Here is a 16,400-nt window from a genome sequence, read left to right on the forward strand (position 1 = left end):
GTGGGGGAGAGAAAAGGGAGGGAGGGGAGGGAGAGGGAAGGAGGGGGAGGGGGAGGAGAGGGATGGAGAGGAGAGGGAGGGAGGGAGAGGGAGGGGAGAGGAGGGAGAGGGAGGGGGAGAGGGAGTGAGAGGGGAGGGAGGAGGAGGAAAGGGGGAAGAGGGGGAGTGAGAGGGGGGAAGAGGGGGAGGGAGAGGGAGGGATAGGGGGAGAGAGGGAGGGAAGGGGAGGGGGAGGAGAGGGAGAGGGAGAGGGGTAGAGAGGGAGAGGGAGGGAGATGGAGAGGGAAGGAGAGGGGAAGGAGAGGGAAGGGGAGGGAAGGGGAGGGAAGGGGAGGGAAGGAGAGGGAGACGGAGAGGAAGGAGAGGGAAGGAGAGGGAGAGGGAAGGAGTGGGAGGGAGAGGGAAGGAGTGGGAGGGAGAGGGAAGGAGGGGGAGGGAGAGGGATGGAGAGGGAGGGAGGGAGAGGGATGGAGGGAGAGGGATGGAGAGGGAGGGGGAGAGGGAGTGAGAGGGGGAGGAGGAGGAGAGGGGGAAGAGGGGGAGGGAGAGGGGAAGAGGGGGAGGGAGAGGGGAAGAGGGGGAGTGAGAGGGGGGAAGAGGGGAGTGAGAGGGGGAAGAGGGGGAGTGAGAGGGGGAAGAGGGGGAGGGAGAGGGAGGGATAGGGGGAGGGGGAGGGAGAGAGAGGGGGAGAGAGGGAGGGAAGGGGAGGGGGAGGGAGAGGGGTAGAGAGGGAGAGGGAGGGAGACGGAGAGGGAGGGAGACGGAGAGGGAAGGAGAGGGAGAGGGAAGGAGAGGGAGGGGAAGGGAGAGGGAGAGGGAGAGGGAGAGGGAGGGAGAGGGACGGAGAGGGAGGGAGGGAGAGTGAGAGGGGGAGGGCGAGGAGGGAGAGGGGGAGAGAGGGAGAGGAGGGAGAGGGAGAGAGAGGGAGGGAGAGGGGCAGAGAGGGAGAGAGGGGAGAAGGGGAGAGGGGGAGAGGGGGAGAGGGGGAGGGAGAGAGGGAGGGAGGGAGAGGGGAGGGAGAGGGGGAGGGAGAGGGGGAGGAGAGGGGGAGAGGGAGGAGAGGGGGAGTGGGGTCAGAGAGGGAGGGAGAGAGGGAGGGAGGGAGGGAGAGGGGGAGGGAGAGGGGGAGGGAGAGGGGGAGGGAGAGGGGGAGAGGGAGGGAGAGGGGGAGAGGGGTCAGAGAGGGAGGGAGAGGGGGAGAGGGGGGAGAGAGGGAGGGGGGAGGGAGAGGGAGGGTAAGAGAGGGTGTGAGAGGGAGAAGAAGAGGGGAGAGGGGGAGATGGGGGGGGAGAGACTGGCCAGTCACATGATTGGATTGGGCTTCTGATTATTTGATTGGAGAGTTGCACATCCAATAATGCGATCAGATTGTGACACGTGCCCCATTGGACGATGCATGATGTTCTCTACAAGTTCCTAATCATAGAATCGACCGTCTCATTTCACTTTACACTAAAAGCTCCCTCTCTGAGAAGGTCACATGTTCCATGAGTTACCTTGTCTTAACCAGGAGGTGGTTAGCTTGTTATAGATAGCGTCTGTGTCCCTGGACTAGGGAGGGTCGGGAACCAGAGGACACAGGTTGAAGATAATTGCCAAAAGAACCAGAGAGGAGATGAGGAGAATTCTTTCTACGTAGCGAGTTGTTGTGATCTGGAACACGCTGCCTGAAAGGGCGGTGGAAGCAGATTCAATAGTAACTTTCAAAAGGGGAATTGGAGAAATACTGGAAGGGGAGAAATTCACAGGGCTGTGGGGAACGAGCGGGGGAGTGGGACTAATTGGAGAGCTCGACGAAAGAGCCAGCACAGGCACGATGGGCCGAATGGCCTCCCCCTCTGTTGCATTGATGCTGTTGGTGATGACGGATCTGGATGGGAACACGTGGTCATCGCAACAAAGCTTCGCTGTATACTATTTGCTCCGATTATCCCGTGTGCATCGGAGACGTGGGAGTCTCTCGCGAGCTGACCGGTCAGAAATTGGCCTGAGGGACCGTCGGATCTTCAGCCGCTTCTGCCCCATTCGGGCACATGTGACCAGGCCACCGAGGGTCAGGTGGGAACCTTCCTCATAAATGTCACAATTCGGCCGAAAGGGGCTGGCAGCCAGGCTCGGCCGGTCACCCGGCACTGCCTGGCCACCCAGAGCCTGGTCCTCCGGAAACCCGCCCTGACTGTGGAAGGCCAAGAAGGACCCGATCCTTGGCCCCTTACAGCTGACCTCAAGCCCCAGAATCTAGGAACCCTCTCCAGCCTGTGGAGAGATTATGAGAAGTGGAGACTTACGATCTACCATACAACGCTCCGAAGGAGCACGCAACAATGACTGATAATGATGTGATGCCCTGCCCCATGTGAGAAAGAACGCCAACATTGACTGCCCAGGCTGCCATATGAAGATCGGGCACTTGAGGGAGAGATTGAGTAGATTGGGCCGATACTCTCTGGAGTTTAGAAGAATGAGAGGTGATCTCATTGAAACATAAGATTCTGAAGGGGATTGACGGGGTAGATGTTGAGAGATTGTTTCCCCCTGGCTGGAGTGTCTAGAACCAGGGGGCAGAGTCTCAGGATAAGGGGTTGGCCATTTAGGACTGAGATGAGGAGGAATTTCTTCACTCAGAGGGTGGTGAATCTTTGGAATTCTCTACCCAGAGGGCTGTGGATGCTGAATCGTTGAGTATATTCAAGGCTGAGATCGCTAGATTTTTGGACTCTAGGGGAATCGAGGGATATGGGGATCAGGTGGGAAAGTGGAGTTGAGGTCGATGATCAGCCATGATCTTATTGAATGGTGGAGCAGGCTCGAGGGGCCGAATGACCGACTCCTGCTCCTAATTCTTATGTTCTTATGTTCTTACTCCCAGGCTCGTTCCCTAGCAGGTCAAAACCCTTGAGGAAAAGAATGTAATAAAAGAGAAGCAGGCACACCTGTACGAGCTGCAGGAGGTATCTCAACAAGTGGTCATTGTCTAACTCTTCCAGTCGTTGGACCGATAAGGTCCTGACCTTCTCATCGGCAAAGTTAATGCTGAGGAGTTCCAGCGCGATGGCGATATCCAGTTCAGGAGGGCTCCAGTGCTCAAAAAGCCAATGGACTTCCTCCACTGCTTTAAGGTCACCCCATTGAACAGTGCTGAGAAATTTGGGCAGGGAGTTGCTATACCGGGCGCACTCCTCTGTGAATCGCTTGAACATATCCGTCTGTGAGCCACTGAGGGAAGCCTGAGACTCTTCGTGCTTTGCCTCTTCTTTAGTAGGGACGTCCTCATCATCTGACGCCTGATTAACCCAACTGGACCTTGATTTCCTGCCGCTCGGTAAAGCCACCGGGTAATTATAGGTGTCCAGCACGATACAGATGGCCGCGGAGTTCTCGACATCTGGGTTGGTCTTGGATGAGAGTTTGTCCACCTCGTGGGTCACGAGGTTTTCTTCACGGCTTGAGTAGGACCACATGTGAAGGATGTGTTCCCCTTGCTGGAGGAACGATCGGTGGTCAATCAGAAGGAGGTTGACAAAGTACAGGAGCTTCGTCTTGCCTCTGTGCGGATCTCCATCTTTGGCGCTCTGTAGGGTGGGCCTTCCGTCTCTCGCGGCGGAGAGTTCTGCGTCCACTCCGTACACGCACAAGCTCAAACTCGATCCTTGGGGGAGGTTCTTCACCAAGATGTCGAACTCCAACCAAGCGTTCCACATAACTTCTTCAGTGAAAGGCATCGGTTGAGACCTTGCGGAAGAAAGAACGTTAGTAGCATGACGCACTGCTGCCTCCACGTATACACTCGGGAGGCTCTTACTTGGTAAAATTGGACAGTCCATACCCACAATCTTGACACGAAAGCGCCTATTGCAATCCCAGAGTGACAGCACCACAATCTGCTCAATATCCTTGCTCCTTAGGGTCAGTTGGTCATGGGCCGCGGTGAGTCCCGTGCATTGGTCAACCAAAGGCCAGTCCGCAATGTTGACCTCATCGTCTGCAAGGGACGGAGAGGTCACCAATGCCAAGTGGAGTTGCTCCTTATTCTTGATGCAGCGCCTGACCCAGATAAAGTCTACCAGCGACCAGTTTCCGGTGATGTACTCTTCTCTTCCGCAGACCTTCAGGACTAGGCTACCGTCGGCACTGTGCACCGGCAATCCTTTCTCGGCCATCTTGTGTGTGTAGGAGTGAATGATCACGTCTGGCGTGTCGTAAACACCCACCTTCATTTTATGACTGGTGCCACTGTAGTGGATTGCGACCACCAGCTCTTTGCTGATTTGACCCTTGAGGGCCTTGGGAAGAGGGCTTGAAGCCAGCCAAGGTTCCATTGCATAAGCCCTACCGTCTCGATTGTGCAACTCGGCCTGTCTAGCCGCGGCTAGCTTCCTGCGGGCAGAGCCCAGCTCATCGCGCTGGCAGGCGACGGCATTCCGTACGTCGTACCCCGTCAGATAGGCCAACCGCTTCCAGAATTGCTCACCCTCTTCCGTCTCTGTGGGTCTGCTCTTGATGTAAAGCAGGCCCTTCTCCTGGCCCAGACTCTTCCAGTATTTCACTGAGTCTAGAGTCCGCAGCAACTGCTGGTCATCGTAAATCTCGTACCAAGTCATTCCTTTCTTGTACAGGAGCTGGAAGGAGTCAGGGTTGGAAATCTGGTAGGCAGAAGGTGTAGCGCTCTCATTCCTCGCCTTCATCCAGGTCAACATCCGCAGGGTCCTCACCGTGCTGTTCACCGGCACCTCCACGGTGATCACCTCGTTATGGCCGTCGTGAGGCTGCTTTGTTGGCAGCACGCAGGTGAAGAGCATCGTGCCGCAGTCGGTAAAAGGCCCGGCATTGCACAACTCACTTTCGTCCTCGTCCCGGTCAATGGAGGACGGTGCTGGTAACGGGTCCATGTTCCTCCGCTGCAGGATACAAGGCAACATGTAATACCATCAGGAGTAACACAAAGAACGTGTGCAAGCAATCGCGCGTTCAAGAGAATGGCTCCCTCGAGGGGTTCAGTGGATAATTCTGGGGTCCGGTACTGAAATACAGAACAGGGAGGTGGTGGGTTCAATCCTTACCTCCCAGGGCAGGTACAGCACGGGTTAGATACAGAGTAAAGCTCCCTCTACACTGTCCCATCAAACACTCCCAGGGCAGGTACAGCACAGGTTAGATACAGAGTAAAGCTCCCTCTACACTGTCCCATCAAACACTCCCAGGGCAGGTACAGCACAGGTTAGATACAGAGTAAAGCTCAATCTACACTGTCCCATCAAACACTCCCAGGGCAGCTACAGCACGGGTTAGATGCAGAGTAAAGCTCCCTCTACACTGTCCCATCAAACACTCCCAGGGCAGGTACAGCATGGGTTAGATACAGAGTAAAGCTCCCTCTGCACTGTCCCATCAAACACTCCCAGGGCAGGTACAGCACGGGTTAGATACAGAGTGAAGCTCCCTCTACACTGTCCCATCAAACACTCCCAGGGCAGGTACAGCACGGGTTAGATACAGAGTAAAGCTCCCTCTACACTGTCCCATCAAACACTCCCAGGGCAGGTACAGCACGGGTTAGATACAGAGTAAAGCTCCCTCTACACTGTCCCATCAAACACTCCCAGGGCAGGTACAGCACGGGTTAGATACAGAGTAAAGCTCCCTCTACACTGCCCCATCAAACACTCCCAGGGCAGGTACAGCACGGGTTAGATACAGAGTAAAGCTCCCTCTACACTGTCCATACACCGTCTTCGAGGCGAACGGACGCCTCTACCACTTCCTCAGAGTCCCCTTTGGGGTAACGAATGGGGTCTCGGTCTTCCAGTGGGAGATGGACCGCATGGTCGATGAGAACCAGTTAACAGCCACCTACCCATACCTAGACAACGTCACCATCTGCGGCCACGACCAGCAAGACCACGACTCGAACCTCGCGAGATTTCTGAAAACCGCCCTCAGACTCAATCTCACCTACAACGAGGATAAGTGTGTCTTTAGCACCACGCGCCTCTGTATCCTGGGCTGCGTGGTGGAAAACGGGGAAATCGGTCCGGACCCCGACCGATTGCGCCCCCTACGGGAGCTACCCCTACCAAACACTCCCAAGGCCCTGAAAAGGTGCCTGGGGTTCTTCTCCTATTACGCCCAATGGGTCCCCAATTATTCTGACAAGGCCCGTCCCCTCCTGAAATCAACGTCCTTCCCGCTCACGGCCGAGGCCCACGCCGCCTTCAACAGCATTAAACACGACATTGAGAAGGCCGCGCTGCAGGCAGTGGACGAAAACATCCCTTTCCAGGTCGAAAGCGATGCGTCCGACTTCGCTTTAGCAGCCACCCTCAACCAGGATGGGCGGCCCGTAGCCTTTTTCTCAAGAACCCTCCAAGGGCCCGAGATCTGGCACTCCTCGGTAGAGAAGGAGGCCCAGGCCATAGTGGAGGCAGTGCGGCACTGGAGGCACTACCTAGCCGGCAAACGCTTCACCCTGCTTACCGACCAGCGGTCAGTAGCCTTCATGTTTAACAACAAAGAGGGGGAAGATCAAGAACGACAAAATTCTCAGGTGGCGGATCGAACTCTCCACGTTTGAGTACGACATAATATATAGGCCGGGGGCCCTCAACGAATCCCCCAACGCCCTATCACGAGGGATGTGTGCCAGCATCCAGGGGGACAGGCTACAGGGCCTCCACAATGGCCTCTGCCACCCGGGGGTCACCCGGCTATTCCACTTTATAAAATCCCGTAACCTGCCCTATTCCATCGAGGAGGTCCGGTCTATGACCAGGGACTGCCGCACCTGTGCGGAATGCAAGCCCCGTTTTTTCAGGCCCGACCGAGCCCACCTGATCAAAGCTACACGGCCATTCGAGCGCCTGAGCTTAGATTTCAAGGGACCACTCCCCTCCACCGACCGCAATGTGTACTTTCTCAACATTGTGGATGAGTACTCCCGCTTCCCATTCGCCTACCCCTGCCCAGACATGACCAGTGCCACGGTCATCAAGTGCCTCGGCAGCCTGTATTGCACGTTCGGCATGCCTAACTACATCCACACTGACAGGGGGGGCGTCGTTCATGAGCGACGAACTGCGCCAATACCTGCTGTCGAAGGGGATAGCCACGAGTCGGACCACTAGTTATAACCCCCGGGGTAATGGGCAAGTGGAGAGGGAGAACGCGATGGTGTGGAAGGCGGTCACCTTAGCACTAAGGTCTAAAGGCCTCCCTACCTCCCGCTGGCAAGAGGTCCTCCCAGACGTACTCCACTCGATAAGGTCGCTACTGTGTACTGCTACTAACGCCACTCCTCACGAGAAGATGTTTGTTTTTCCCCGCAAATCAACCTCAGGAGTGTCCCTACCTTCGTGGCTCTCCACCCCAGGGACAGTCCTATTACGGAAGCATGTGAGGGGCCACAAAACGGATCCCCTCGTGGAGGCAGTACACCCACTCCACGCAAACCCACAGTACGCATACGTCAAGCACGCCGACGGGCGTGAGGACACCGTGTCCATAAAGGAACTCGCCTCGGCAGGAAGCGACGACGACCCATCCTCACCACCCCCAGAAGAACCTCCACCATCCCCAGGCTCACCACCCCCAGAAGTACCTGCAACACCCCCAGCACAGGGGTATGCCCAGGAGGGCACCACGGACTCCCGGTCGGAACCCGAGGTACTGTTGCGACCTTCAGGAAGGACTATCACACCCCCGGACAGACTAAATCTGTAGAAGGGGTGAATGTGATGAAATATATGCCTTCATCAGCCCCTGTGTTTTGCCTGCATTGTATTGTGTGTACCGCCCCCTTTTTCCTATTGTGTGTATTGGCTCCGCCCCTGTCTTTTGTCATATAAAGGTCTCAAGAGCTGTATGAGTCATTTCTGCCAGACGAATCCGATGTGGAAAGACATGCAATGTTCTTAGTGATTAAAAGCCTTCAGTTGAATCCTTTAATTCCTTGTCTTTGAGTTATTGATGGCACATCACAGAGTAAAGCTCCCTCTGCAGTGTCCCATCAAACACTCCCAGGGCAGGTACAGCACGGGTTAGATACAGAGTGAAGCTCCCTCTACACTGTCCCATCAAACACTCCCAGGGCAGGTACAGCACGGGTTAGATACAGAGTGAAGCTCCCTCTACACTGTCCCATCAAACACTCCCAGGGCAGGTACAGCACGGGTTAGATACAGAGTGAAGCTCCCTCTACACTGTCCCATCAAACACTCCCAGGGCAGGTACAGCACAGGTTAGATACAGAGTAAAGCTCCCTCTACACTGTCCCATCAAACACTCCCAGGGCAGGTACAGCATGGGGTTAGATACAGAGTAAAGCTCCCTCTACACTGTCCCATCAAACACTCCCAGGGCAGGTACAGCATGGGTTAGATACAGAGTAAAGCTCCCTCTACACTGTCCCATCAAACACTCCCAGGGCAGGTACAGCACGGGTTAGATACAGAGTAAAGCTCCCTCTACACTGTCCCATTAAACACTCCCAGTGCAGGTACAGCACGGGTTAGATACAGAGTAAAGCTCCCTCTACACTGTCCCATCAAACACTCCCAGTGCAGGTACAGCACGGGTTAGATACAGAGTAAAGCTCCCTCTACACTGTCCCATCAAACACTCCCAGTGCAGGTACAGCACGGGTTAGATACAGAGTAAAGCTCCCTCTACACAGTCCCATCAAACACTCCCAGGGCAGGTACAGCACGGGTTAGATACAGAGTAAAGCTCCCTCTACACTGTCCCATTAAACACTCCCAGTGCAGGTACAGCACGGGTTAGATACAGAGTAAAGCTCCCTCTACACTGTCCCATCAAACACTCCCAGGGCAGGTACAGCACGGGTTAGATACAGAGTAAAGCTCCCTCTACACTGTCCCATCAAACACTCCCAGGGCAGGTACAGCACGGGTTAGATACAGAGTAAAGCTCCCTCTACACTGTCCCATCAAACACTCCCAGGGCAGGTACAGCACGGGTTAGATACAGAGTAAAGCTCCCTCTACACTGTCCCATCAAACACTCCCAGGGCAGGTACAGCACAAGTTAGATACAGAGTAAAGCTCCCTCTACACTGTCCCATCAAACACTCCCAGGGCAGGTACAGCACAAGTTAGATACAGAGTAAAGCTCCCTCTACACTGTCCCATCAAACACTCCCAGGGCAGGTACAGCATGGGTTAGATACAGAGTAAAGCTCCCTCTACACTGTCCCATCAAACACTCCCAGGGCAGGTACAGCACAAGTTAGATACAGAGTAAAGCTCCCTCTACACTGTCCCATCAAACACTCCCAGGGCAGGTACAGCACGGGTTAGATACAGAGTAAAGCTCCCTCTACACAGTCCCATCAAACACTCCCAGGGCAGGTACAGCACGGGTTAGATACAGAGTAAAGCTCCCTCTACACAGTCCCATCAAACACTCCCAGGGCAGGTACAGCACAAGTTAGATACAGAGTAAAGCTCCCTCTACACTGTCCCATCAAACACTCCCAGGGCAGGTACAGCACAAGTTAGATACAGAGTAAAGCTCCCTCTACACTGTCCCATCAAACACTCCCAGGGCAGGTACAGCATGGGTTAGATACAGAGTAAAGCTCCCTCTACACTGTCCCATCAAACACTCCCAGGGCAGGTACAGCACAAGTTAGATACAGAGTAAAGCTCCCTCTACACTGTCCCATCAAACACTCCCAGGGCAGGTACAGCACGGGTTAGATACAGAGTAAAGCTCCCTCTACACAGTCCCATCAAACACTCCCAGGGCAGGTACAGCACGGGTTAGATACAGAGTAAAGCTCCCTCTACACTGTCCCATCAAACACTCCCAGGGCAGGTACAGCACGGGTTAGATACAGAGTAAAGCTCCCTCTACACTGTCCCATTAAACACTCCCAGTGCAGGTACAGCACGGGTTAGATACAGAGTAAAGCTCCCTCTACACTGTCCCATCAAACACTCCCAGTGCAGGTACAGCACGGGTTAGATACAGAGTAAAGCTCCCTCTACACTGTCCCATCAAACACTCCCAGTGCAGGTACAGCACGGGTTAGATACAGAGTAAAGCTCCCTCTACACAGTCCCATCAAACACTCCCAGGGCAGGTACAGCACGGGTTAGATACAGAGTAAAGCTCCCTCTACACTGTCCCATTAAACACTCCCAGTGCAGGTACAGCACGGGTTAGATACAGAGTAAAGCTCCCTCTACACTGTCCCATCAAACACTCCCAGGGCAGGTACAGCACGGGTTAGATACAGAGTAAAGCTCCCTCTACACTGTCCCATCAAACACTCCCAGGGCAGGTACAGCACGGGTTAGATACAGAGTAAAGCTCCCTCTACACTGTCCCATCAAACACTCCCAGGGCAGGTACAGCACGGGTTAGATACAGAGTAAAGCTCCCTCTACACTGTCCCATCAAACACTCCCAGGGCAGGTACAGCACAAGTTAGATACAGAGTAAAGCTCCCTCTACACTGTCCCATCAAACACTCCCAGGGCAGGTACAGCACAAGTTAGATACAGAGTAAAGCTCCCTCTACACTGTCCCATCAAACACTCCCAGGGCAGGTACAGCATGGGTTAGATACAGAGTAAAGCTCCCTCTACACTGTCCCATCAAACACTCCCAGGGCAGGTACAGCACAAGTTAGATACAGAGTAAAGCTCCCTCTACACTGTCCCATCAAACACTCCCAGGGCAGGTACAGCACGGGTTAGATACAGAGTAAAGCTCCCTCTACACAGTCCCATCAAACACTCCCAGGGCAGGTACAGCACGGGTTAGATACAGAGTAAAGCTCCCTCTACACAGTCCCATCAAACACTCCCAGGGCAGGTACAGCACAAGTTAGATACAGAGTAAAGCTCCCTCTACACTGTCCCATCAAACACTCCCAGGGCAGGTACAGCACAAGTTAGATACAGAGTAAAGCTCCCTCTACACTGTCCCATCAAACACTCCCAGGGCAGGTACAGCATGGGTTAGATACAGAGTAAAGCTCCCTCTACACAGTCCCATCAAACACTCCCAGGGCAGGTACAGCACGGGTTAGATACAGAGTAAAGCTCCCTCTACACAGTCCCATCAAACACTCCCAGGGCAGGTACAGCACGGGTTAGATACAGAGTAAAGCTCCCTCTACATAGTCCCATCAAACACTCCCAGGGCAGGTACAGCACGGGTTAGATACAGAGTAAAGCTCCCTCTACAGTGTCCCATCAAACACTCCCAGGGCAGGTACAGCACAGGTTAGATACAGAGTAAAGCTCCCTCTACAGTGTCCCATCAAACACTCCCAGGGCAGGTACAGCACGGGTTAGATACAGAGTAAAGCTCCCTCTACACAGTCCCATCAAACACTCCCAGGGCAGGTACAGCACGGGTTAGATACAGAGTAAAGCTCCCTCTACACTGTCCCATCAAACACTGCCAGGGCAGGTACAGCACGGGTTAGATACAGAGTAAAGCTCCCTCTACACTGTCCCATCAAACACTCCCAGGACAGGTACAGCACAGGTTAGATACAGAGTAAAGCTCCCTCTACACTGTCCCATCAAACACTCCCAGGGCAGGTACAGCACGGGTTAGATACAGAGTAAAGCTCCCTCTACACTGTCCCATCAAACACTCCCAGGGCAGGTACAGCACGGGTTAGATACAGAGTAAAGCTCCCTCTACACTGTCCCATCAAACACTCCCAGGACAGGTACAGCACAGGTTAGATACAGAGTAAAGCTCCCTCTACAGTGTCCCATCAAACACTCCCAGGGCAGGTACAGCACGGGTTAGATACAGAGTAAAGCTCCCCCCAGTGCTTTAATCAATCCCTGGTCATTTTAAAAGGGCCACCATTTGGGTTGTGAAGTCCAGGGATGACATAAAGCAGCTTGATGCCAATCTCCATCAGAATGACGTGACACACAAGTGGATCAGTCAGGATTCTGATGGAAAGCTCCCCACTTGCCTGGTTGACTGCAGCTCTAACAACACTCAAGAAACTCGACACCATCCAGGACAAAGCAGCCCGCTTGATTTGCACCCCCGTCCACCACCTTAAACATTCACTCGCTCCACCACTGGTGCACCGTGGCTGCAGTGTGTACCATCTACAAGATGCACTGCAGCAACTCGCCAAGGCTTCTTCGGCAGCACCTCCCAAACCCGCGACCTCTTCCACCTAGAAGGACAAGGGCAGCAGGCGCATGGGAACACCACCACCTCCAAGTTCCCCTCCAAATCACACACCATCCTGACTTGGGAATATATCACTGTTCATTTATTGTCGCTGGGTCAAAATCCTGGAACTCCCTTCCTAACAGCACTGTGGGAGCACCTTCACCACACGGACTGCAGCTGTTCAAGAAGGCGGCTCACCACCACCTTCTCAATGACAATTAGGGATGGGCAATAATCCCGAGAATTAATTAATTTTTTTGAGCACAGAATACCCACTTTTTTAAGAATGGAACAAGCCCGGGAGCCAGTCCTTCTCTGAACTAATCTCCCTGTTTCGACATCCTATTACCTGAATTTCAAGCAGATTCTGACACAGGCTTTCCAGTCGAGCGAGTGTTGTCCATCTCTGACAGCTGCTCCCTCAGCCCCTGCTTATCCCTGAAGGCAAGACCGAAACTCTCACACAAGTGACGGGTATAGTTCTTTTTGGAGGGGGAAGGGCAATCCAGATTGAGTAGGAAAGTTTGACAGTGGCAGACGGTAACACCTGCTGAACTGGAGTTTACATGTAGAGGTAGTCAGGTATGAGAAGACTTGGCATAATCACTGCAGTTTCCTCATTCCTGGTTAATTGGTTACCTGCTCTACCAGTTAGACAGCAATATCCAATGTCGACAGTGCTGTTCCAGTCTGCTCGAGGGGCCGATGGGGCCTCGGCCTTTGCTTTATTCGCCCCTGTTTATTTCCACCTTCCCCCTCCTCTACAAGGGGCTGACCATGGGGTATGGAGAGGGTTCATCTCTGGCACCTTGCACCAAGTGACAATTCCTCCTGTGTGAGACCAGGCAGGCTACTGGTCCATGCAGGGCACTCCCTTTACCATACTGAGGGTCTGTGTGGCTCAGTACCACACCTGGTGGCACCTTTAGCTCTGCCAGCCGTGGCTCAGTGGGTAGCACTGTCTCACACCACTGAGTCAGAAAGTCATGGGTACAGGTCCCACTCCAGAGACTGGAGCACAAAAATCTACGCTGACTCTCCAGGGGTCAGTACTGAGGGAGTGCTGCACTGTCGGAGGGGCAGTACTGAGGGAGCGCCGCACTGTCGGAGAGGCAGTACTGAGAGAGTGCCGCACTGTCGGAGGGGCAGTACTGAGGAAGCGCTGCACTATGAGAGGGGCAGTACTGAGGGAGCACTGCACTGTTGGAGGGGCAGTACTGAGGGAGCACCGGACTGTCAGAGGTCCAGTACTGAGGGAGTGCTGCTCTGTTGAAGCGACAATACTGAGGGAGCACTGCACTGTCAGAGTGGCAGTACTGAGGGAGCACTGCACTGTCGGAGGGGCAGTACTGAGGGAATGCCACACTGTCGGAGAGGCATTACTGATGGAATGCCGCACTGTTGGAGAGGCAGTACTGAGGGAGCGCCGCCCTGTCGGAGGGGCAGTACTGATGGAACGCCGCACTGTTGGAGAGGCAGTACTGAGGGAGCGCCGCCCTGTCGGAGGGGCAGTACTGAGGGAATGCCGCACTGTCGGAGAGGCAGTACTGAGGGAGCGCTGCACTGTCGCAGGGGCAGTACTGTGGGAGCACTGCACTGTTGGCAGGGCAGTACTGAGGGAGCACTGCACTGTCGGAGGGGCAGTACTGAGGGAGCGCCGCACTGTCAGAGGGGCAGTACTGAGGGAGCGCCACACTGTCGGAGAGGCAGTACTGAGGGAGCGCTGCACTGTTGGAGCGGCAGTACTGAGGGAGCGCTGCACTGTTGGAGGGGCATTATTGAGGGAGCGCTGCACTGTCGGAGGGGCAGCAATGAGGGAGCACTTCACTGTCGGAGTGGCAGTGCTGAGGGAGCGTTGCACTGTGGGAGGGGCAGTTCTGAGGGAGCGCTACACTGTCGGCCGGGCAATACTCTCCGCTGCACTGTCGGAGGGGCAATACTGAGGGATTACTGAAGTGTGGCCGCAGATATGACTGCAGGATGGTATGTTGCCTCCCTGGTGCCAGGGTCAAGGATGTCACTGAAGGACGACGTAGGCATAGAAATCAGGCAGGGAGATTGTGATATACTTGAACAAATTAGTATTGAGAGGGAGGACGTACTAGCAGTTTTAGTGGGCTTAAAAGTGGATAAATCCCCAGGCCCAGACGAGATGTATCCCAGGCTGCTGTGTGAGGCAAGCGAGGAGATTGCAGGTGCTCTGACAGAAATTTTCAGAGCCTCTCTGGCCACAGGGGCGGTGCCAGAGGACAGCTAACATAGTACCATTATTCAAGAAGGGTAGTAGGGATAAACCAGGGAATTACAGGCCAGTGCGCCTAACATCAGTGGCAGGGAAATTATTGGAAAAAATTCTGAGGGACAGAATTAGTCTCCACTTGGAGAGGCAAGGATTAATCAAGGATAGTCAGCATGGCTTTGTCAGGGGGAGATCATGTCTAACCAATTTGATTGAATTTTTCGAGGGGGTGACTAGGTGTGTGGATGAGGGCAGTGCAGTTGATGTAGTCTACATGGACTTCAGTAAGGCTTTTGACAAAGTCCCACATGGGAGACTGGTCAAGAAGGTAAGAGCCCATGGGATCCAGGGCAATTTGGCACATTGGATCCAAAATTGGCTTAGTGGCAGAAGGCAGAGGGTGATGGTCGAAGGTTGTTTTTGTGACTGGAAGCCTGTGTCCAGTGGTGTGCCGCAGGGATTGGTGCTGGGTCCTTTGCTGTTTGTAGTGTACATTAATGATTTAGATATGAATGTAGGAGGTATGGTCAGTAAGTTCGCAGATGACACGAACATTGGTGGAATGGTAAATAGCGAGGAGGGAAGCCTCAGGCTACAGGACGATATAGACGGGTTGGTCGGATGGGCAGAACAGTGGCAAATGGAATTTAACCCTGAAAAGTGTGAGGTGATTCATTTTGGGAGGACTAACATGGCAAGGGAATACACAATGAATGGTAGGACCCTAGGAAAGACAGAGGATCAGAGGGACCTTGGTGTGCATGTACATAAATCCCTGAAGGCAGCAGGACAGGTAGATAAGGTGGTTAAAAAGGCATATGGGATACTTGCCTTCATTAGCCGAGGCATAGAATATAAGAGCAGGGAGGTTATGATGGAGCTCTACAAAACGCTGGTTAGGCCACAGGTGGAATACTGTGTGCAGTTCTGGTCGCCACACTATAGGAAGGATGTGATTGCATTGGAGAGGGTGCAGAGGAGATTCACCAGGATGTTACCTGGGCTGGAGCGCTTCAGCTATGAAGAGAGACTGGACAGGCTGGGGTTGTTTTCCTTAGAGCAGAGAAGGCTGAGGGGGGCCCTGATTGAGGTGTACAAAATTATGAGGGTCATAGATAGGGTAGATAGAAAGGAACTTTTCCCCTTAGTAGAAGGGTCAATAACCAGAGGGCATAGTTTCAAGGTAAGGGGCAGGAGGTTTAGAGGGGATTTGAGGAAAAACTTTTTTACCCAGAGGGTGGTTGGAATCTGGAACTCACTGCCTGAAAGGGTGGTAGAGGCAGGAACCCTCACAACATTCAAGAAGCATTTAGATGAGCACTTGAAACGCCATAGCATACAAGGCTACGGACCAAGTGCTGGAAAATGGGATTAGATTAGATAGGGCTTGATGGCCGGCGTGGACACGATGGGCCTCTTTCTGTGCTGTATAACTCTATCTATGACTCAATGATAGATTTTTCAACTCTAGGGGAATCAAGGGATACGGGGATCGGGCAGGAAAGTGGAGTTGAGGTCGATGATCAGCCATGATCTTACTGAATGGCGGAGCAGGCTTGAGGGGCCGTGTGGCGGAGCAGGCTCGAGGGGCCGTATGGCCGACTCCTGCTCCTAATTCTTATGTACCGTTTTTTTGCCCCTGCTCTGCCTAAATCCACCCAGCTACAATGGTAATGAACATCCAGGTAAATCATTGCAAGAAATGATTAACAAAGTTAAGTACTTCCTTAACTAAATAAACCCTGTTGAGTTCAGGAGGATGTTTTTTCTTGGTTAATAATTCTGCTGCTCAAGAACTCCAAATCTGTAACCGTAGGGACTGGAGACGAGTCGGGATAGTGAGATTAGCACAAGTTCCTTTACTAACACTGAACGCACTCCTCCAACAAACATCAAGCTTCGCTAACTATCCCTTGCGGTTTACCCGTTTGTTTTATTCTTTGAGACCCTGTTGCAGTTTTGAGGACAAGAATACTGGGCCTGA

General features: G+C 53.6%; 1 protein-coding gene across 2 annotated transcripts in view; it reads right to left on the minus strand.

Moving 5' to 3' along the window:
- LOC147111342 (phosphatidylinositol 4,5-bisphosphate 3-kinase catalytic subunit gamma isoform) overlaps window positions 1-13,066 on the minus strand; it is a 56,681-nt gene extending 43,615 nt beyond the window's left edge. Inside the window, exons 1-2 of one of the 2 annotated variants that reach the window (XR_015080086.1) lie at window positions 12,527-13,066; window positions 2,934-4,898 (exon numbers count right to left, since the gene is read on the minus strand). Coding sequence is in view for 1 of the 2 variants with exons in the window: in XM_086002131.1 (XP_085858257.1) it covers window positions 2,934-4,889 (1,956 nt within the window). In the remaining variant the exon portion in view is untranslated. The remainder of the gene's footprint in view (window positions 1-2,933; window positions 4,899-12,526) is intronic. The other variant, XM_086002131.1, reaches the window with a different exon arrangement.
- Between the last annotated feature and the right edge of the window lie 3,334 nt (window positions 13,067-16,400).

Source organism: Somniosus microcephalus, chromosome 11 (assembly GCF_052327205.1).
Source record: "Somniosus microcephalus isolate GS21.2 chromosome 11, FLI_Smic_1.0, whole genome shotgun sequence".
Taxonomy (NCBI): Eukaryota; Metazoa; Chordata; class Chondrichthyes; order Squaliformes; family Somniosidae; genus Somniosus; species Somniosus microcephalus.